Source organism: Manis javanica, chromosome 9 (genome assembly GCF_040802235.1).
Source record: "Manis javanica isolate MJ-LG chromosome 9, MJ_LKY, whole genome shotgun sequence".
Taxonomy (NCBI): domain Eukaryota; kingdom Metazoa; phylum Chordata; class Mammalia; order Pholidota; family Manidae; genus Manis; species Manis javanica.
The window spans coordinates 3,139,369-3,162,557 of NC_133164.1; the positions used below are offsets into that span (position 1 = coordinate 3,139,369).

General features: G+C 43.6%; 1 protein-coding gene across 6 annotated transcripts in view; it reads right to left on the reverse strand.

The window, feature by feature from the left end:
• The window catches only part of MYO16 (myosin XVI), a 513,550-nt gene that overhangs the window by 25,753 nt on the left and 464,608 nt on the right, over positions 1-23,189 (reverse strand). For all 6 annotated transcript variants that reach the window (XM_037024949.2, XM_073212365.1, XM_073212366.1 and 3 more), the window contains 2 exons: positions 22,685-22,843; positions 7,895-7,986 (listed from right to left, as the gene is read on the reverse strand). In XM_037024949.2, coding sequence (XP_036880844.2) covers positions 7,895-7,986; positions 22,685-22,843 — 251 coding nt within the window. The remainder of the gene's footprint in view (positions 1-7,894; positions 7,987-22,684; positions 22,844-23,189) is intronic.

Sequence of the window (23,189 nt, forward strand, 5' to 3'; positions counted from 1 at the left end):
AGCCTGCAAGCCGCCGCCCCCGCAGAAGCCTCCCGTTCACTCCCTTCCCCTTCTTCTCCTACAATAGCCCTTCTCCCTTCCTCCCCCACCATCTCCTCCCCCATCTCACCTCCTCCACCTTCGTCCCCCGCAGATTAAGCCTGAGCCTTTCAGCCCCTCCTTTAACTAGGTCCCAAGGGCCTCCTCCGTCTTTGCCCTCATCACCTGTTTCTCCCCTGTTGGGGACCGCCTTTGTCTTCTCACATGTTTGTAGAGAGAATGGGAAAGCACCTTCCCCCATGTCTGAACGCAGCATGGGAATGCACAAGCTAGAGAGCAACCGGTGCAGTCCTTAGAAGTTATCTGTCCACAAAAACATGTGCAGTCCTTAGAAGTTATCTGTCCACAAAAACATATCTTGCCAAGACTCCTCACTCTGAAAATAGGGAGACCTTGAAGATGTGTAGAAACACTGCCCCTGCTTCTAAATATGCCCTTCCCCCACTTGCCGATGTGGCAGGAATAGAGAACAAAGAACATTCTGTTTACGCATTCCATAAGCAATTAACCAGAGCCCTGCTGTAGCTCAGTTAGTAGAGCATGGGACTCTTAACCTCAGAGTTATGAGTTCAAGCCCAACTAGAGCGGCAGAAGTAAGCAGCTGGGCTGCTAGCTGGCGACATGTGGGTCCGATTCTATCTTTCTTTATTTTCTTTGCCCCCCTTCTGCACTTCAGGACCTGCTTGACTAGGCACGGCTAGACCGCGGCACTCCCCCACAGACTGAGCCAGAACCCTTCAGTCCCCCTCAGACTCGGTCCCGAGGGCCTCCCAAAATTATCGCCCCCCTCCGGGAGGTAGCAGGATCCAAAGGCATCGTGCGCGTTCACGTCCCTTTCTCCTTAGGAGATTTAGCCCAACTAGAGAAACACCTAAGTTCCTTTTCCACTGATCCCACAACATACATCAGGGAGTTTCAATGGACCCTCCAGTCTTACAGCCTCACACATCATGACATTTTCATGCTCCTGGCCAATACTCTCCTCCCTGAAGAGTGTAGACGAGCTTGGGACTTCACCCAAACGCACGCTACCGAAACCCACAGGACTGACCCCACCTGTCCCCCTGGCCCCACTGCTGTCCCCGAACAAGACCCACACTGGGATTATAACACCGCCATGAGTCTCCGCTCTCGAGATATTTTTGCCTCCTGCTTAATAGCAGGTCTGAAAAAGGCAGCTCATAAAGTAGTCAATTTTCAAAAGCTCCAAGACATAATTCAAAAGAGAGATGAAACGCCCTCCAAGGTCTTAGACAGACTCACTCAAGCCCTATTACAGCATACCAGCCTGGACCCAGAAACACCTAAAGGAAGACATGTCCTTATGACATACTTCCTAGCTCAAAGCTACCCCGACATTAAAGCTAAACTCAGAAAGTTAGAACAGGGCTCCGCTACCCCACAGACTGAGATCCTAACAGTGGCCTTAAAGTCTTCCATAAGCGGGAGGAGGAGAAAGAACGCCATAAACAAAAGGCTGATCAGGCCAATTTCCAAATGTTGGCCCAGCTGATAAAACCACAACCTGGGCACCCCTCTACAAACAAGCCCCCACCAAGAGCTTGTTTCAAGTGTGGAAAAGAGGGACATTGGTCAAGGGTGTGCCCCTCCCCCAGATCTTCTACCATCCCATGCCCCAGATGCCACAAAAAGGGCCACTGGGGGTCTGATTGCCCAACCACCCGAAGGGGAGGCTGGACGAACAACCCCCATCCTAAGCCCGCTGTAGTGGGGCTGGCAGAAGAAGATTGACGGGGCCCAGGGGCTTCTCGCCCGACCATTTCCATCACCAAACAGGAGCCCAGGGTTACTTTAACAGTAGACGGTCGCCCCATCTCCTTCCTCCTAGATACAGGAGCCACCTTCTCAGTCTTGCGAGAATACCAGGGCCCTACCACACCAGCCATTACTCCTATAGTCGGGGTAAGAGGTAAACAGATTTTCCCATTAAACCCCCCCCACCTTTTATGCACAATCCTAGACAATCCCATACCTTTCTCCCCCTCCTTCCTGGTTATGCCCCAGTGTCCTATCCCTTTATTAGGACGAGACATTCTTTCCCTCCTCCACGTTTCCATAACTATATCCACTCCCACAGCCCCCAGTACTCCCTTTCTGATGGCCCTCATAGCCGACGACCCCCCTCTACCCAATGAAAGCTCCAGTTCCACCCTTATACACCCTGTAAATCCCAAAGTTTGGGACATTACAAGCCCCTCCGTGGCCCTATGTCCCCCTGCCTCTATCAAATTACGTGACCCCTCTCAGTATATCTGTCAGGCCCAATACCCCCTAACCACTTCAGCCCTCATAGGCCTCCAACCCATCATTCAAGATCTCTTAAACAAAAATTACCTCAGACCCACTCACTCCCCATTTAATACCCCCATATTAGCTGTTAAAAAAACCAATGGATCTTTCTTCCTTTTCCAAGACCTTCGCCTCATCAACATAGCTGTTGTCCCTATCCATCCCTTAGTTCCAAATCCATACAGCCTCAGCATCCCACTTCTCAGTCCTAGATCTCAAGGACTCATTTTTCTATCCCTCTAGACCCCTGCTCCCAAGATTTTTTCATCTTCACCTGGACGGACCCATACACAAGACATTCTGAACAACTCACTTGGACAGTTTTGCCACAAGGCTTCCGAGATAGTCCCCATATTTTTAGACAGGTCCTAGCTCAGGACCTCAAACAGTTTCATCATGATCACTCCAAGTCCACCTTATTATAATACATGGACAATCTTCTACTCTGCAGTCTCTCGTGGGAACAGTCTCAACTTGACACTGCCTCCCTACTTAACCTTCTAGCTTCCAGAAGTTACTGAGTATCCCCCGTCAAAGCTCAAATCTCTTCCCCTCCTGTCACTTACCTCAGATTCCTTCTATCTCAACAAAGAAAGTCCATTACCTTAGACAGAAAATGGTTCCTCTCTGACCTGCCCATTCCCAAAACCAAGACAGAAATCCTTTCCTTTCTAGGCCCTTTCTAAGCCTGGCTAGATATTTTAGAGCGTAGATCCCTAACTTCTCCCTGCTCCCTGTTGGCAAGACCCCTATACGACCTCAGCAAGAGCCCCCCTAAAGAACCATTACCCTCCTCACCCCGACACTCCTTCATTAAGCTCCGTCGAGCCCTTGTGGAAGCCCCAGCTCTCCATCTCCCTGATTTGTCGAAGCCCTTCTCATTATACATCCATGAGAGGTCCAGTCAAGCTCTAGGAGTCCTAGGCCAATATTATGGCCCATCCTTTGCCCCAGTAGCTTATCTCTCCAAGCAATTAGACCCCACAGTTCGGGGATGGGCCCCCTGCCTACGGGCATTAGCCTCTGGGCAGCTCTTGCAGAAGGCAGCTCATAAACTGACATTCAGGGCGCCCCTTACCATTCTGTCCCCACATCACCTAAAAGATCTCTTAACCTACAAAAGTTTACAGACTCTCCCTCCCTCCAGACTCCTGACCTTACTGTCCTCTTTCCTCCAAAATCCCGTTCACCCCCTTTGCCATCCATACCCGAATCATGACTTTTTCCTCCTTTACTGCTCTCGCTTTTTTTCCTCATTCCTATTGTCTTCCCCGCCACCCCAGCCTCCTTTGTATGGCGATTCAAAGTCAGACAGACTTACACACAGCATCAAACAAAAGTTACTGCCCTCATTGCCACACCAGACTGCCCTCTGAAAAGCTGCTCTGAGCCTTTGTACCTCCACTTTCCTCCCTCCACCGGTGTTCACTAGGAGCTACCCTTATTCTCCCTACCTCTGCTTCCTCTATGACCAAAAACAAGCCTATTGCAGGCGATGGCCAGACACCTACAGGAGATGTCCCTGCTGGTCTTGCGCCACTCACTACATAGGTAACTCCCAGTACCCACAGTATTACTCCTCCAACCGTTTCATGAAATATCCCAACGGCTCATTCTCCTTATCAATCCCAGATCCCTGGGACTCTCAATGGGCCACCGGAGTCACAGCCTCAGTTTACTAAGGGGGGTCCTCGACCCCCCACGGTACCCTTCATATCTCTCAAAAGTATGTTCCCTCTCACTCCCAGATCTCTCAAGTTGCATCAGATATCAGACATCCCGAAAAAGTCATTATCCAAACTCTTGACGGCGCCTCTTCATCTTCTTATCCCCGCCCCTCTTCCCATTTCTCCTACTCTTGGTTACAGCTCATTCAGGACACCACCATCTTTCTCAACCACACCCTCAACACCGCCAATTGTTTCTTGTGCGCATCACTACAGCGCCCGCTGCTAGCCGCCGTGCCCCTTAATATTTCCAACTACTCCTTCCATGCAGAAGGACAACCCCTCTGCCCCCTGGCAGACATACCCCTATGGGAACCAGAATACGCAGATAAGCTCACCATCCACCACTGTGTAGGCCCAACTCCACCCCCCTCCAGCGCACTTCACTGCCTCTCTATCTACACCCCTACCTCCGGCTCTAAGACTTTCACGCAACCGGGACACTTCTTTTAGTGTAATAGCGGTCTTTTCAACTCACTGCCTCTCAACTCCGATACACCCTGCATTCTCGTCACCCTAATCCCACAGCTTACACTTAACAGCATGGCAGAATTCCTTGAGCTTCAACCTCCCTTGCCCTCGCGCACAAAAAGGGCTGCTTTCCTTCCCATCATGGTCGGTATCTCTTAGATCACCTCAGCCATTGGAGCAGGGTTTTTGGGAGAAACCTTGGGTCACTCTCTATGGGCAGTTAGAGATCTCAATGCCAAACTTGAGGGATCCCTGACATCCACTGTCGATTCCCTAGCCTCTCTCCAAAGACAGGTCACTTCGCTAGCTAAAGTCACCCTTCAAAACTGGCGGGCCCTAGATCTGCGTATAGCCGAGAAGGGCGGCACCTGCGTCTTCCTCCAGGAAGAGTGCTGCTATTACATCAACGAATCCAGCATTGTAGAAACTGACATCACCAAACTCACCGACCTTGCCTCCAGCCTCCACTCTGCTTCCAATTCCAACCCATTCTCGTCAATACTAACAAACCCCCTCCTCACCTGGCTCTGGCCCATCACAGGCCCCATAATAATCATTCTTCTCGCCTGTCTCTTCTCACCCTGTATAATAAAGTTCATCAAATCCCAAGTCGGAAAAATCTCTAATCAAGTTTTCAACCAGTTTTTACTCAGGAACTACCAGCTTCTGGCCCCTGAAGATCCCTCACCCTCACGTGACCTCCTCACCACACGCTGAGATGGACCCCTCTCTCCACTGGAAACTGTTCCTGGAAACAATGGCCGCAGACACCTGGCTCCTGACACCCATATCCTCTTGGCACCATTAGAATCAACAGGTCCTCGACCTATAGTTACAAAGAACCTTCATTGATTTCCAAACCTGAAGAAGTCCACATCTACTCATCCTTACTGTGGGGAGTCCTATCAACCCTTTCCTCCCAATCCTCAAACCCTCACTCCCTTCTACGCCCCTGTTCAGCAAGAAGCAGCCAGAGAGAAAGCAACGTCCACAACCCCATAGAGGAGAAAGGGGGGAATGAAGGGCCCCCACCAGTAAGATGGCAAACTCCCGGCTTCTCTTCGGGGTCCTCGGTTCCCGCCGGCGCCACCTGAAGCCCAATCACCTCTCGCCCCCCTCCCAATCCCAGCACCTAGCCAACAGCCACCAGCCCCATAGAAGTGACACCTCAATCAATTCATGCCCCTTCCTATATAACCCAGCACCTTTCCCTAATAAAGCGGAACTCTCCGGTGAATTGCTGCTATGTGTCGCTCCTTTCCTTTCATATACGATCTTGACATCCATTCAAACTGTGGACTCTGAATTTTACCTTTAATGTTCTTTGGCAGATTACTAAGTCTATTTCCAGTTATATTTATCTATAATAAATATCATACATTTTTTTCTTCCTTAATGGGATTTCATTAAAATCACTGATGATGCTAATTAAAATAGAGACATCCTCAAAGAGGGATTCAATTTTTTAGTCAATGTTTAATTTTACTGCTATATGCCCAATCAGTTTAGGGCTGAGTTTATAGAATTCCTATTTGATTGCATTAGTAGAAAATCTGAAATGCAATATGCCTCTATGTGTCCTTATTTCTTCTATAAATGTCACACAAGAGGCATTTATGCTGAAAGACATGTGGCCATTAAATGCATCATTTCATGTAGTTCTTACAGCGTCTCAGCAGTGAGGAATGTGTCCATGAGGACGCTCACGCTTTGCATGGAAGCAAATGACTCTTGTTTTCCATTTCCTTTCAAAAAATGCACAGTGAGATAACTGGTAGCTGCGAATGTTTGCATTTGAAAACAAGCTCCCATTGAAAACTGGGACTGGAAGGTTATTCCTGATGACCTTTCCCCTCTCTGCTTGGTAGCTGACTCCATGAAAGATTCGAGGAAAAGTTAGGGAGTCATCTATTTCATTCACCTTCTTTTAAAATGAACCCTTTTCTCCATGAACCCCATTGTAGTGGGAGCTCTGGAAGGAATGTCAGATGACCCAGCAGTGCGATCCAAGGCACAGGAGTCAATCCTATAAGAATCATTCATTGCAAGTAGGTTCCCTTGTGAATATCTTAGATAAAGCATCTGTAATGCTTATAAGGTAAAGTAAATGCATCTCTAAGGAACAGAGGGGAGATCAGGACAATCTATTACTGCAAACATGAGCATTTTCTTTCTATTCCAGTGCCTATATATCAGTGAAAGTGACTTCAGCAGATTGCCTACTGTACAATTTGTTTTTAAAATTAAAACTATTGATTTTTCTCCCTACCTCATCAGTGTTGTTTAGAAAAACCTCAGCTGATAATATGGCTGGGCCTTCATAATGCCAAATATTCCGATGAAAGCTGATCATTAGCTGGAGAGCTGATTTCATAGAAACATCTGGATACCCGAATGCATTTCTAAAAGATTTTTACATAGGTATTTGACACAACAAAAGTTGTAATATAACTTCCTACAAAATAAGAATCCTGTTGCTAAAGCAGTCATTTTTTATATGTAAGATGTTTTGAAGGTGGGTAAGACAGTAAAGACTTTGATATGCCCTTGGTTTGTACCACCTTGAATGCAGTCCTGTCTGTTTGAAGATAATTTCTGAAAACAGTATTTTAAAATGCAAAGTTTTATCTTTTTGAAGATAATTTTTGAAAGGAGTATTTTAAAATTTGACATAAAAAGAACACTAAAGTATATGAGTCCCTTTCTTCCTAAAAATACTCATTTCTTTTTTTTTTTTTTTTTGTAGTGACTATCTTTATTTTGGTGAACTTTTTAAGGCCAAACACATTAAGCATAATCCTGAAATCACTGAAGCACATCGAGACACAGATTTTGTCAACTGTAATCCCATTCTGACTTTACAGTGCTCTGATCATAGGGTCTAGTCCCGAGGAGTTTGGACGCCATGGAATTTGGAGGTAGTAACAGACATAATGACCTGTAATAAAACCACAGGTCCTTCAAGCATTTTATTTCCATGTTGTCATGTAAGTCCTCCTATTTCAGCTGAAGTCAAATGTGGAAAACATATTAACATCATTCAGTGGATTTAATATCATCTTCACCTGACAGTGATTTTGAAATACCACAACATAAACTATGTCTACAAAATCCCATTTAAAACCATGTATTAGTTTTTTACTTGTTTTAAACACTTCTGTTTTTTAACCAGCAGAAAATTGGGGTCTGCTGAGGTGGGGGAGACAGAAGAATGTTGAGCTGAAGAAACTTAGGAGCCACCCCAGTCTCCAGTCAAGAACAGACGTTCTCGGTCCCATCTTGATGAATTTCTTGTCATAATTTAACTTCGGTAACCAGGGCAAACGTGAATATCTAGGAGTGATTACCTGAGTGGTGTGACTCTCTCTCTGTCTCTGAAATGACGAGGTCGCTGTGCCACTCACGGACAGCCTGCCGAACCCATCGTCTTCAGGCGAACCTACGGGGTCAACACAGAGGAGCAGTGAGCCGTGTCCTTTCCCCAAATAAAACACATTGTGTACTGACTGTAACAAGCTAAGCTTGTTGTATTTCATGGCTTGAAATGATGGGCAGTAAACACTCATTGGCTAATAAGTGTCTCAAGGAATCACAGGAATTCAAAGTTGCTTCAGCTCCATTTAACAGAGGAGGAGATACGCTGGCAAAAAAGATGAAGTGCTGATGAAGGAACATGTCCCCGTGGCCCAGAAGCGAGCAAAGGAGGAGAAGGGAAGCCAGAGGCTGGAGACAGTTTGATGAAGCCTCGGCAGGGGAAAGAGACACATGCGGACACAGAGAGCAGCAGGCTCCCAGGCTGCCACACGGGTAGGTTGTATTTAGAGGTGGGGCAGCAGGGAGGCAGGGAAGAAGAGATTAGAAGACAGAAAAGATATAATTAGCCCATGTGTCAGATGACCTCTACTGACTGTGGTTCATTTCCCACACAAAGGGTGGGCAGGGACCGGGTGGGATTCTGTGAGGAAAAGGCCAGGGTAGCTGCGCATCCACAACAGAGTGATTCATCAGCAACTACACAGGATGAGTGGTGGGTTGGGGAACATTTACATACCCCACCTAAATAATACAGAGGTATCTATGAGGTCCCGAGGGATTTTACGGAGTCTCTCTCATGATAGATGCAGGGTTTCTCCACCTCAGCACAGCTGATGTCCTGGGCTGTGTACTTCTCCACTGGGGGGCATCTGTAGCTTCCCTGGTCCCCACCTGAGATGCCAGGAGCACCTCCCCGCTGTGACAACCAAAACCAGACATTGCCAAATATCCCCTGGGAGGCAAAATCATTTCTGGATGTGAACCACTGTGTGGGAGAGATCATATCACCACAGTGACTTATTAATAAAAATGAATAGTTGGAAAAGAAACACCCAGCTAAATGAGTTCCAATCCAGAGAACTTTAAATTCTGAAGAGATTGCTACTCTTACCTGAAATCATAATTACCCAATATGGTATAATTGATTCAACATACAGATGATTCCTAAATTAAAAAATCACTAGAAGAGCACCGCGCATTTTCACTCACAGGAGAGACTCGGTCCCTCAGAGAAGTTCACAAAACCCTGTCAGCACGTATCAAGGTCTCTCGATCAGTCTTCCTGGACCATATACAAAAGCCTGGGACAGAAAGGTTGACCTCACAGAGACGGGGTGGACTGGGGCCAGCACCCACATGGTCATGGGGAGGTGGTCCCCAGCCATAAGCAACAGCAATGTCTAAGGTCGGCTAAGGGAATACTGTGATGGACGGGGTAGCAGGTGTGCAGAAGTGCCCACCTGGCAGTTAGGGTCACAGTGACCCGGAGTCTGTGCAGGTGGAAGGGCAGGCGGATGTGTAAGTTCAGGCACAAGGTGGGATTCCAGGCAACTGGCTAAGCAGATGGTTGGCAGTAAAATGTGTGTCCAGGCAGCAGGGCTCAGTGAAGAGTCTGGGGTGCCCCTGAAGGAGTGCCCCAGGGGTGGGGCGGGGAGAACAGAGTCACAAACAAGACAAGAGTCCTCTTCTAGACATCACTGGGCCAGGAACCCGCAGAGGCGGAATACCATGGGGATCCATTTTTTGAACTAAATTATAAAGTAAAAGTTTGTCTGAAATCAACACAGAAGCTTGGCTTAATGAGGACACAGACTCGGAGCCAAGTCAACAGCATATTATTATGTGTCAATTAAATAAACTTAAGAAGTATCTATGGCCACCCACAAACAACGCACTGGGAAATCCAGTAAAGAATAAAGAAAAGTCCCACTCTTGAGAGGCTCACAATTTCACAGGAAAGACCCCGAACCAGAACCGACAGCACAATGACTTGAGGGTTACGTGGTACAGGGACACCGAGCAGGGTGTTGGAGAAAGCGGGGGTCAGTTCAGATTGAAGGGATCATCAGAAATCTGACGGTGAGATGCCAAAGGATGTGGCCTTCCAGAATGGGAAGGGTCCTGGGGAGTGAGGAAGGTTGGGAAGGGCCTGCCTGGCTGAGAGGATAAATGAGAGGCTGCGATGACATAGGAGGTTGGTCCGCACGGGCCTGTGAGAGGGCTTGGCACTGGGGGTGCGGTGTGTAAGAGGGCGCGGCCCAGGGAGGGTGTGCCAAGAGGGCCTGTGGGGGGTTTGGCCAGAGGAGGGACCCCAGAGGATGTGCTGAAGGGTAAAGCAGGCCACAAGTTAGAGGCCTTTACAGAATATTTCACAGAAATCTGACAGTATTTTGTAGGCTGTGGGTGGCACTGCAGATTTCTGAGGCAGGTGTGAAACCATTTTACCTAAGCTGTGAGTTCAAAGGCATTCTTACCTGTTGACTAGGGAAACCAGTGACCCCATAACCTGCACAGGCCCTCCAGGGAAGGGACAGATGGCATCAGTTTGGAGGAGGTGATTATATGGGGACAGAGAGCCAGGTACAGACAGAGAGTGAGGAGACATTGGAGAAAATGCAGGCAGGGGCCCCTCTCCTAGAAGAGGAGGTGAGGGACCCACCCCAGGATGGCACCAGAAGGGGGCGTGGACTCCGTGGGGCAAAGAGCAGAGGGTCAGAACTATAGGAGTAAGGGGCAGCCGGAGCGCTCGGGGTACACGGTTTGAAGGCAGGGTTCTATTTTTGACCAAAAACTTTCTATTTTGTTGTCATACCAGAAGCAGTGTTTTTTAAAGGCAGTGAATCTAAAACAATGACAGCAGAAGACAAACCATGAGGGGGAAAAAAAATGTATTATTGTCTCTACTCAAACATTAAAAATAAATGCTTTCTAAGAACATCATAAAAATAAAATGCAAATGTAAAAAGAACAAAATAGAACAATTAAATACACTAAATAAAAAACTATTGTTCTTAAAACGTCCTACAAATCAAAATAAGGTACCTACTCTCTGATTTTAAAATATGGGCAAAGATATATATAAGAAATTAGAATCTAAATGACCACTAAATAATAAACATGTTCCTTTTCATTAAGTATTCAGAGAAATACACATAAATGCGAATTAAGTATTCAGAGAAATACACATAAATACACACAACTTACCCCATTTTATTTATCAAGATTGGAAATATTTCAAAATTTTTTCCCAAGGAAATGTCATACACACATTAAAAAAAACAAAAAACTAGAGACTATGTAGTGAGACTTTATATACCATCACCAAGCATTGGGATTTTCATTATTTTGATCTTGTTTCCATCTACTTCTCATTGTCTTAAAAAAAAAAAATTCTAGGAATGTTATTTCACCTGAAATTTTTCAGCATGTGTCTCTTATGCACCTAAGGGAATACTTACTATGCAAACGCCCCAGAAAGCCCCCAAATCTTGGGACAGAGAATTCCATGAGGCGATCCTACAGGGTTGAAGATTCCTGATGGGTAGGGGGGGCTATTTAAGGTTAATCTGGGGCACTTTACGTGTTGACTTCCACTGGAAAGGAGGTTTCCGTCACCCAGTCATTGCTCATACAGTTATGAACTTGGTCTAGTGTCCTGACAGCCACAGCCTCTGACCTGACCGGACGCTGAGGGGGTAATTCTCAGCTCACTCAGTGAGGTCCCTGCCTCATCATATGCTTTCTAGGGCAGCAACAGTGTGCTTCAGAATGCTGAGCATGGCCGTTCGACATGAAACCTTTATTTTTAGAAGCCGGATCTGACCAAGTATAGCAAGGGCTAAGGTCTGCTGAAACTCCACCGGTTCTACCCTCCAGAGACCCACTTTTCTGCTCATAGAAAGTATCCCTAGGACTGTGGGAAGGCTTCCTGCACATGGATCTGAACCTCATGACACACAGTGACACTCCAGAGCGTGTGCCGTCCTCACCGGAGCTCGCAGAGGGGAGTCAGAAGTCACCAGCCTGACGGAGGCCCAGGAAGAGGGAGGCAGCTCTAGGCTCCCCCTCCCTGCCCCCTGGGTGATGCTCAGAGCTTTGTGAATTAAGCCTCTAGGGCCCCAGGAGGAATACTCCCCATTCAGTACGGGGTGGTCCCAGGCCCTGGTGTTCTTGAGATTCATAAGGTGCTTTTGAAAAATGACAGTCATGAAGTCTGCAAGCGAAGCCCAGTGGGTTTATTCAGTCTTCGAAGAGGACAAGAACGGGGCAGCCTGTCCAGGGTGGTGTGGCCCTGGACGTCACGTACTTACCCGCTGGAATCTGCTAGTCAACCCCCTGCCATCCAGCAGGGACCCAGATTTGTTCAGTCAACAGCAGTGGGGTTCGGAGTCGCTTCCCAAGTACTCCCTGGATTTTAAATCCATTCCTCTCCTCATTCTCATGAAACTGAACATCTGTTACCTTTAACCTTCTGTTTTCTATCTCCATGTCTGCTCTTCCCAAGGTATATTTCTCAAAGTTTGGTACTCTACCGCGTTTTGGGGCCAGTTTTTTTCCCCTCATTTTTCTTTACACATTTTCCTCTGATACTATAAATGATCTTTCCTTCTCCAGCTTCTTTGAAAATTCTGCCTTTTCTTTCCTTCTATCCTGGAAGCCTCGCCTAAACTCCACAATGGTAACCATGATTTATGCAACTACTGTCCACAGCCAGAAATACTTCTTAGCTCTTGAACCTCAAATCCAACCCACAACATTAACCTCCTCTTAGAGCGTCTTTTCTCCATTCCTGCGGGCACTACTCTCCTATTGTGAACCTCAAGTTCTTAGAGTCATCCTCACCCACTTTCTCTGGCCTCTAATAGCAATACACCCTAGTGGGTGCACAGAGCCTGCAAAGGTTCAAGCAGAGGAATGTGAAATTTGGTACTCGCAACCAAAGTTTCAGTCCCATCGTTCACCCCAAATGATGCAATAAATTTCTCCACAATAGCAGAGAAGCCCCTCCAGACAAGGACCACTTTCAAAGAGGCTCTTTAAACTGGCATTCAGTGCACTGCACACACTTAACTCTTTCTTTCCCCTCTTATTTACAGGCATGCTCATTTTTTTGTGCTTCACAAATATTGCATTTTTTTTTTTTTAACAAATTGAGGGTTTGTGGCAACACTGCATCAAGTCAGTCTGCCGGTGCCATTTTCCCAAGAGCATTTGCTCCCTTCCTGTCTGTGTGTCACATTTTGGTAATTGCTGCAATATTTCAAACTTTTTCATTATTTCATATTTGTTATGGTGAGCTGTATCTGTGATCAATGACTGCAATGTGTTGGAAGCTCAGATGCTTGGTAGCATTTTTTAGCAATAAAGTATTTTTTAATTAAAGAAGGTATTTTTTTTAGACATAATGCTATTACACACTTAACAGACTGCAGTAAAGTGTAAACAAAACTTTATATGCACTGGGAAGCCAAAAAGTTCATTTTACTTGCTTTACTGAGGTGGACTGGGAATGCAACCCATAATATCGCCAAGGTATCCTTGGCGATTTACCTTTTCCATCAGAGCAGCCCATGCTCAGCCCTACCACAAAGATACTGTGTGGCAAATTTTCTTCACTGAAAGGTGTTCCCTTCTTATCTGAATCCTATGTTTTGAAAATCCCATCAGTGATGTCCTTAAGCATTCCAGCCCATAGGAATTCCCTCACTATGTGGAGGCAGCAGAATGCCCACTGATAGGAGATGGGCTGGACACTTGTCACCGGCTGCTCTACTGGTGATCTGTCCTGATATGTATTGTCAATGTTCCGTGAACTTTCTCTGCTCACTCAAAGAGCACACCTGTAGTTGCTGAGATTTCCTATCATTCCCCATGCATTGTATGATGTCTGCATGCAACAGGTGCTTAATAAATGCTCTGATTGACTGATGTGCACCTGTCTGTCACTAGGCTTCCTCCTGCCATTCTGGCCTTTATATCATTTTAATCCTCCAACCAAGGGATCTGAATGGATCTTTCCCTTGAACTCAACCTCCACTTATCCCAGAGACTCCAAATTATAGTATCTGTCATCCCATTGAATCAAAATGTGGTCTATCGAAATGATATGCAGGTTTGACTACATACAAGTGTGTGTTTGAGTCTGTTTGTAAATAAGCTATTAGCCATTGTTTCTAGCACTATAGTCTGTAAGGTCTTGGAAGAATTAATTCACTTATACCTCATCTACCTTATGCATATAATTTTTTAATTGGATAAATCCTCAGGATCTTCTAGCTCTAATACATCTAAACCATTATGGCATCTGTGCATCTATGCACAGGTAATGCTTACTGATCACTAATCTGTGCTGGCATCATTGTACTAAACCCTCAGAACAGCCCCCCAAGGCAGGTCCTTTGATTACCCCCATTTTTAAGACGAGAAAACTGACAGCCAAAGAGGTTAAGTGATTTGCTCACGGTCCCGGAGTCAGTAAGCATTCAAGCTGGGGCCTGAACCAGGCAAACAGGGACAACCCAACGCTGTGAGACAACAGCAGAATCTGTGTTTCAACCCTGATTTCTCATCTCCAGTGGAGGAGGTTTAATAAATGAAGTCCAAATTAGAAATTATGTAATATGACTTCAAAATATTTTTAACTAGAAAGAAGAGTAGGGTGGGGCTTTCTAAATGCCCAAGGAGCCTGCAGTTTCTCTGCAAAGCTACCTTCTGCTCAAAATAGGTGATTGCACAATATTCAGATTGTCAAGTGAAGGCTTGCTTCCTCTGGTAGTTAGCCTTTGAATGAGGACAACAGCATGAGTTCTAAGGGATCTACACGGTTCCTCTAAATGAAGTGATGTTGTAAAACGTATATTTGGATATATTTCATGGGCTCCAACCACAAGTTTGTTTGCTAGCAGTCTGGGTCTGCCTTGAGCATGGCAGACAAAAGCCATTTGTAGATGTTTTCAGCAGTTGCAATGGGGCTGCAAGGGTGCTGGGGTCTGTGCAAAGGGCGCTAAGCTTCTGGTCCTGCAAGTGGTCTCACCCAGTCCTTCCCTGTGGAAACCCCTTTATCACCACAGATAACCCTTACTGTGCACTGAGGATAAGCATAATGCAAATAGACAGCATTCACAGAATGATTCATGTAAAATCCAAGGTAATAACTGTATTTCTTAATTGCCATTTCTCCTGATGTCCAGCAATAAAATATATTCATTGAGTAGCAAGGAAGAAAATCATACTGAATATAAAATGGCCTAACTGGAATTTATATGTCTTCATTTCTTACAAAATAAACATCTTTATTCACAATATTTTGTTTGATATAACTAAAACATTCTAGCACTGAAATCTGTTCTCTAATCTAATGATAAATAACTACAAGTCCAGAGAATAATTAAGTGTACCAAAAACGATCTAAGTCTGTGTTCACATCAATTAAAGCAAGTGATCGCTATAATTACCCGCACGTAACGGTATTTCAGCAAATGAGCAAACAGATAATTATTTCTGGGGAGCAGAGGTAGCGTGCAGATAGACACTGGCATTCAAGAGAAATTGTTTCCTAGAAAATAACACTGTTTCTGATTCAATTAGAACTTCAAGCTATTTTAAACATTTTTTGGCCTGTATTTAGAAAGCACATCGACTGTTGTGAATTATGAGCCAGTACTAATAACCACTTTAAGAGTTTTAATGACCATGTATGTGTCATGTGCTGTACATGTGTCATATTTGTTCAATTTCCATCATACTGACTAGGAAAAAACTTGTGACTCTGCCCCTGCACAAGGCTTACTGGTTGCTAGTAATGAGCAACATTATTCCAATCAGTAGGTACTTCCTGAGTATCCAGGTCCCGGTGCTGCCTATTTTAATAACCACAGGAAGGTACCAAAATTCATGGTGTTCACAAAAGTAGACCAACATAAACATGCCAAGTTGCTTTGCAAGATTGAAATCCCAGGTGAAATAAATTTCCTTTTGTGTACATAACTTGAGATTTTCAAGTGATCTTCAGTTAATGACAACAAAGAACTAGCTTTATTTTAAAATACGATGCCTACAAGCATTTAAGAGACAATGTATGAACCTGTGTTCCAGGGTTTGAATTTAGACTATTTGTTACATGCTGAAGTTTAAAAGCCTAATATTCCTAAATATTTAATTTTATATTATTAATTTCAGGTAACATATTCCCCCCAAATTTCCATTTGGGGATTTTGTTTGTTTCTTCTGTTAGTTTTTCATCTTATTTTGATTTTTAGAGTAAGACTCACAGTTTTTTTGGACTATGTTTTCTTGGGCCATTTCCCAAGCCATAGCTTTTGGCTTTTGACTCAAAACACAAATGAGATATTTTGGTAAAGGGAAATTTCTATTTCCTTTCTTTATGGGAGGATAAGCACCATCAAGGTGAGCTAGGATGAATGGCATGGAGTGAAATTTTAGAAAAAGTGAATGGGTATATGGTCATGTTTCTTAAAAATTTGTGTGTTCAGTTTTCATTATTTAAAATATTTTAAGTTCCCTTTTTTAGTGGTTATCTTTACTCCAAAATTACAATTAAAAAAAGGAATTCTTTACCTTCTTATGAAATACATGCAACCTTTGTGAAATATTTTTCTATCACATGCTTGTTAACTATTGCTATTACTCAAATCCCATTTTTCTTATTTTAGGAATACTGAATATCAATGTAAGGGTATACAATGCTTTTTGTTATCGTTACCTCCATGCAAAGGGTTATTACCAGAGATTTCAGAAAGTAATCATTTTAAAAGGTAAGACTGTATCTCTATATTTCTATCTAAACACACACATATACATCTGAACATTACACATTAACGTGGAAAGTTTTACAAAATGCCTATTTTAATCAAATTGTAAACACTTGGTGCTATTTTAAGGATGGAAAATTGGGAGATAATTTTAATATTGAACACATAGGGCTTGGTTACTGTAAATCATAGTAATCTGGTATATGGCCCACTATACATCAGCATAATTAATGGCCAGCTATAAACAATGCAGATCTAACTGGTTGATTAGAGACATTCTACATGCCATTCCAGGGGAAGAAAGCAGATTATTAAAACCACCTGTATAGTATAACTCAAACTTTATAAAAACAAGACTAAATATATAAACATACACATATATATGTATGAAAAAAAGGAACTTTATATAGTGGAATATTAGATAAAAAGTAGTTCTAGGTAATAGAATTGATGGTAGCTTTTATTCTTCTGTTCTTTCCTGCATTTTCCAAATTGTCACATAAAACATATAATTTTATAATCTGTATAAAATTATAAGTATCATAAAAATAGTAACTTATTATTTAAATAAGCTGCTAAAGTTAAACTGTTTAGAAAGGCCAATACTTTAGGATCTGGGGAAACTGTGTGTTTCTTTGCTGAACTTTTCTTTATTCTTTGTGGTAATAATTTTTGGTAACTACAGTTCTTTTTCCTAGAAGTCTTTAATGCTGGTATAGAATCCTGCCATATCTTACCAGTGTCAATTTCCCTTTGTTGCATTAAAACACCTCCTTCTTGTGGACCAAATACTTCAAATCATTATAGGTATTCCTGGCTTAATATGGGAGGGTACGATTCATAGGAACGTTTGGGTTTTCTTTGCCATTGATCTTAATCTCTTTTTCTGAGCACCGAGAGATTTCTACTTTATTCTAGACGTCCATGCTGAGTTTGGACAAACCCTGCCCACCCGGGTACTCACCTGCAGGCTCCTCCCAAATAAAGTGTGACCTGTGATTAGGATCAACCCCAGCCAGTGTTAATCCTCCGCCCATTCTCCCCTTCCTGTTTGGTGAATCAGCAACGAGCATCTCTGGGGGAGCAATACACGGAGCTAAGAAACTACATCCTCAACCTCACTTGGGCCTTGAGGGAAGCCAGGGATAGGATGGCAAAGCCTAAATCTTTGAAGGCATCTGGTTCTATAGTCCAGGATATTCAACATCCAATTCTGAAATCTCCCTCAGTCTGTCTCTCCCGATTGTTTTTTTAAATTATGGAATTGTAGCTACCACCCAAGTCAAGAAACAGAACATCATCAGCTACCCAGAAGCCCCCCAAATTCTCTCTCCAACCCACTATGGGCTCTTCCTCCTCCCGTGAAACAAACCACTGCCCCAACTCTGTGGTGGTCCCTTCCCAGGGCTTGTCTTCCTTTCGGCCAGCTCTGTGATTCCAGGGGGGGCAAAGCAGCTTGCACTGTGGTTTTGTTTGCATTTATTCAATTACTGATAAAGCTGGACTCCATTAAAAATGTTTGAGAATTTATTTCCCTGTCCATGTTTCATTCAGTAGCCTTTTCTGTTATTCTTTTTAAGTAAACTGAATATGACCTTAAATGTGTTGAAAAATATATATTTTTTCCCTTTATGGTTAGTACTCTTTGTGTCCTGTTTAAGAAATCATTCTTTCTTTTCCCACTTTTGAGGTGAAAAAAATTCCCCTGTATATTCTTCTAAAATTTTTATTATTTTACATGTGATATTTGGATCTGTAATCTGCCAGGAGCTTCTTGTGTGTATCACATGAGATAGGGTTCATTTCATATTTTCCTCACATGGATAGCCATTGATTACCATTCCCAGGGCCCTACAATGCCAATTTTGTCATAAATTAAGTGGCTCTTTACGCAAGCTGGGCGAGTTTTCCTTTTTTCTCCACTTTCTTTCTTTATTCCTGTTCTCTGGAAGAGTTTGTGTAACATTGGCATTATTTCATCTTTAGAATTTTGAAACAACTTACCAGAAATGTCATTTAGGGCTAGAGCTTTCCTTGGAGGGAAATATTCAATTACAAATTCAGTTACTTTAATATTTATATTACTATTGAGATTTCCTATGTCTTTTCTCCATTTTGTTTAGTTGTAATATTTTTTGAGAAATATGTCTGTTCTTTTAATTCACAAATTTACTTTGGCATAAAAGTGTTAATAACATACTCATTACAATTCCTAAATTTCTGCAAGATCTGTGGTGGGTCCCCTTTCTCATCCCTAGAATTGACTTTCTGTGTCCATTTTCATTATGTCTCTGTTGCCCTTGCAAGAGAATTATCTACTTTATTAATGTTTCAAAGATACATTGTCTCAAGTACCAACTTCTGGCTTCGTTGCTTTTCTTCCATTTCAGTAACTTCTGTTCTTATTTCTGTTACATTTTTTTCTTCTGTTTTCCTGGTGTTTAGTTTTTTGTTCTGTTTCCAACTTTTGACATTATTTAAACTGATTTTCAGCTTTTCTTCTTTTGCAGCACTAATGTGTAAAACTATAAATTTCCATTGGCTAAGACCTTAGCAATATCTCACATACATCTTCCAGTTTTGCTGTCATTAGTTAAGAAGCTTTTTGTGTGTAATTTCTTCTTGAATCTATTGATTACTTAGAGATAAAATTTTAACCTCAGATGAGAACTGGTGTTGTTAATATTTGCATGCTGTGTCTTTTCCTTTTCTCTCTTTTCACATTTAAATTTTCAGCATCCACTTATTTTACATGATTTTCAGAAACCTTAGGCTTTGAAATATTGTTTTAATTTATCTTTAGTGTGAACTTACACTAAATAAGAGTCTTTTAAAGATTACTGGAATTCAGTTTAGTTATTTCCATATATGCTTTTATGCCCACTACGACCTTTCCTATTTGTTTTACCGCATTTTTGCCATCTTTTGGGTAGAGTGACTTTTTAATTATTCTATTTACTCTCACTATCAGTTTGGAAATTACATGCCCCGCTACTCTTCTTTCAGTGGTTACCTTTGAAATTATAACCTGCTAATTTGATTTATTGGTGTGCAATAATAAATACTATTTCTTCATTTACTTTTTTATTGTTCGTCTCCTCCTTTTATCTCAGCATTCTGGGTCTGCCTGTGTTTAATTCTTCCAGTTTTTGTTTTTGTTTTCCTAAAAATATCCCCAACTCCCTTTCATTCTGCAGGAGTTCTCTTCTTTTATTATTGTGTATAACATTCTCAACTGGCAGCTACTTGAGCATGTCAAATACGGTATTTCATTGTCTGTGGACTTCAGCTGTTCCTGCTTTGAAGGTAATTTGTCTTTTTGCTGCATCTGGCTGCTTTTAAGATTCACTCCTGGTTACCAGTGTTTCATATGATATGCTGAGGAGTAGTTTTCTTTTTATTTATTCTACTCAGGCTATTTGTTTTTGTTTTACAAAATTTCTTAAAACATTTGCAGGCAGAAAGACTGACCCTTATTAGATGTGCACATCTGTGCATGTACCGGGCCCCATGCGTTTCTATGTGCCAATAGCGTCACAAGTCCCTTTGCTGTCTGCCATGGTCAGAATGTCTGTGTCCCCATAAGGTTCACGCGGTGGAATCCTAGCCCCCAAGGTATTAGGTGGTATTAGGAGGTGGGGCCTGTGGGAGGACATCAGGTCTTGGGGACAGAGCCTCATGGCTAGGGTCAGTGCCCTTACCGAAGAGACCCCAGAGAGCCCACTCATCCCCTATGTGAGGACACAGAGGGACACTGGCAGCCTGCAACCTGGAAGTGGCCGTCGCTGGAAATGACCACGCTGGCCTCCTGCCCGGGGCTCCAAGCTCCAGAACTGTGAGCAGCATGTTGCCACCGCTGATGAGGCTGTCTGGTATTCTGTCGTGGCAGCTGCCCTATGCAGATGACAGCAGTCGGCCCCGCCACCACCCCAGCCTCGGGCCCCTGCCCCTCCGCGCTCTGTCCGTGGTTTGCCTCTCCAGAAATGTCATACAAAGGCTCCTTCTTGCTGTCTCTGGGACCACCTGCTCTGAGGGGGGCCGGCTGCCCTACTGTGAGGCCGCCCTTCCAGAGAAGCCCCTTGCATGATCTTGAAACTGGGCCACTCTTGATCCAGCCTCGCGATGGCTGTGGTGTTGGCTGACAGCTGATCGCTGCCCCACTAGGGGTCTTCAAACCAAAGGCAGTCAGCTCGGCACAACCAGATCCTGACCCGCAGAAGCAGAAGAGCCATTTGCTGAACTGAGCCTCTAAGTTCCGAGGGGTAATTTTTAGGCAGGAATAGACAACTAACAAGCCAGCCGCCAGGTGAGGGGCACTTGACTGATGCCCAGTCTCAGGCGATCAGGAATGAAGGCACAGCAAACATCTGCTTACAGTGTCTGTAAGGACACTGCTTTCACCTCTCCTTGGTAAATGCCCAGGAGGGGACGGCCGGGTCACAGGGAAGGGGTATTGAGCTTGCTGCCAACTGAAATGGGCTGCTTCGTGCCTTTTCCTCCGTGTTGAAAACCCTTCAGCATTTCTCACTGCATCTTTCCTCCTGCCCGGGGCCGTCCCCTTGCCCCCCAGAACGCAACAATGATCCTCAATCATCTTCCTCAATTCCCATTCCCCTCTTTGGCTTCTTTCTATTTCATTCAGGATGTTGTCTGATTTATCTTCCGCTTCCCTAGGTTTTTTCTTTTTTCTTCTCTAAATGACTGTGTCTAACTTTAAACTCATCCTCTATTGTATTTAATTTTATGGCTATTCTTCAATTACAGAATTTCCATCTGACATGTTTTGATGGTTCCCGGTTCCTGCTGACACGCTCACTCCTTGGGCATCGTAGGCCTTCTAGGCTACAGGATGTGCGGCCGGATGCCAGTCTTTTGAGCCCCACAGACATACTGAGATTGACCTGCTATTTCTGCTTGTGATTTTTCATTCTTATTTTGTGTCCTCATGTGCTTGGCTCTTTCTGACTATGTGTTGAATTTTGTATTTGAAAAATGGTTTGTCAGAATACTTGGGGCCACAGGATGCTGTAAGTGTCCTTTGGGATAAGTATACACACATTCTTTCCCCTGCCCCAGTCCCTGAGGGCTGTCAATCCTGGAGGACCCCAGTCTAGCTTCAGGGGTCGACATGCTTCTCAGCTGAACTGCGACTGCTGGTTCGGGCTCATCTGGCCCTGGGGATGGACGCTTTCAGGCCCCACCTGGTGGCCTTCACAACCCCTAGTCCCAGCCTGTCCCCACATCCCTAGAGGGCAGTCAGAGCCCAGCCCGCTTCTCAGCTGCCTTCCGTGGACCAGGTACTCCAGGTGAGTACCCTGAGCACTCCTGAAAGAAGAGCCCAGGAACAGGCTTCCTTGCTTGGCCTCCAGTGCCTCCACACCCACCTGTCCTCTCCCTTCTGGGATTTCATTGTCCTAATAGTTTTCCAGTGGCTTTAATGAGACTAAACACCAAAAAAGGTTCATCCAGCTCTTCTGGATGTTCTCAGGGAGAGGTTGGTCTGAACCTTCCCACCAGCCATTACGAGAAGCCCTGGGCTTCTTTTACCACGTGAGAGAAATAAGTTGTTGAACCAGCATTAGACAATCTGTGGATGCACGCAGTCAGGCCAATTTCTAAATGATACACTCATTGATAAAGTCAGATTCAATACTTAAAGTCTGTTTGGCATTTATCATGCCTTCAATGTTATTTTCCTTCACAGCTTTAAGGTATGAGAAGAAAAAGATTTTTTAAATCAAAGATGTTGTTAGAGCATCAATGTCCTCCTCCTCAGTATAAAAGTCTCACTTTATACTGGTTCCCTTGCACCAAATACTCCATAAAGGTCCCTCATTAGTCAGTTATAAAGCCAATTAATGCCAAATATAATTTTAATTCTTTACCTTAACCAATAATATGCTGACAATGTACCTTACAGGGAAGTTTCACAGTTTATATTCTATTTTCCAATTTGTAAGCCTACTTCAATTTTATGTTTCAAATCCATTCTTCCTAGAAAGTAGCTACAACTTAAAACTTTTGTCTATTCTAAATTTAAAAAGTACTTACCATTTGAGATGGGATTTCCATTTTCGGCGGTGATAGCACCAGAGAGTGAATTAGATAATTGAAACCCGTGGTTGTTTGCATTTCTATCTTGAGTCTCTGACGTAATCTCTGATGTACTGAGGTCCTCTTGGCTAGTCAGGTTCATGTTAGTTTCAAAACCTAAAGTAAATTTTAGAAAACATTATGCTTTTCAGATAAAATACAAGGAATAAGTTGAATACAATAGCAGAAGGAAATAAGAAAACTTACTAAATTAAACACTAATTACATTAGACAAGTAAATTAATAATCATTTTAACCAAGTCTATGATATGCAAAACTTCAACCAGATTTTGCTACAACACTGTTGAGCATATGGGGCATACTAACTGGGGATAATGAACTTCACAATTTGTTATTTTAAAGCATATCTGTAAAGAATTTTTTATGTCCACAGTCTAATAACTTGTCATTGTAACACTGCCTGTCTTCAGTAGGTTATTTTCTAAGATCAGCATGGCATTAT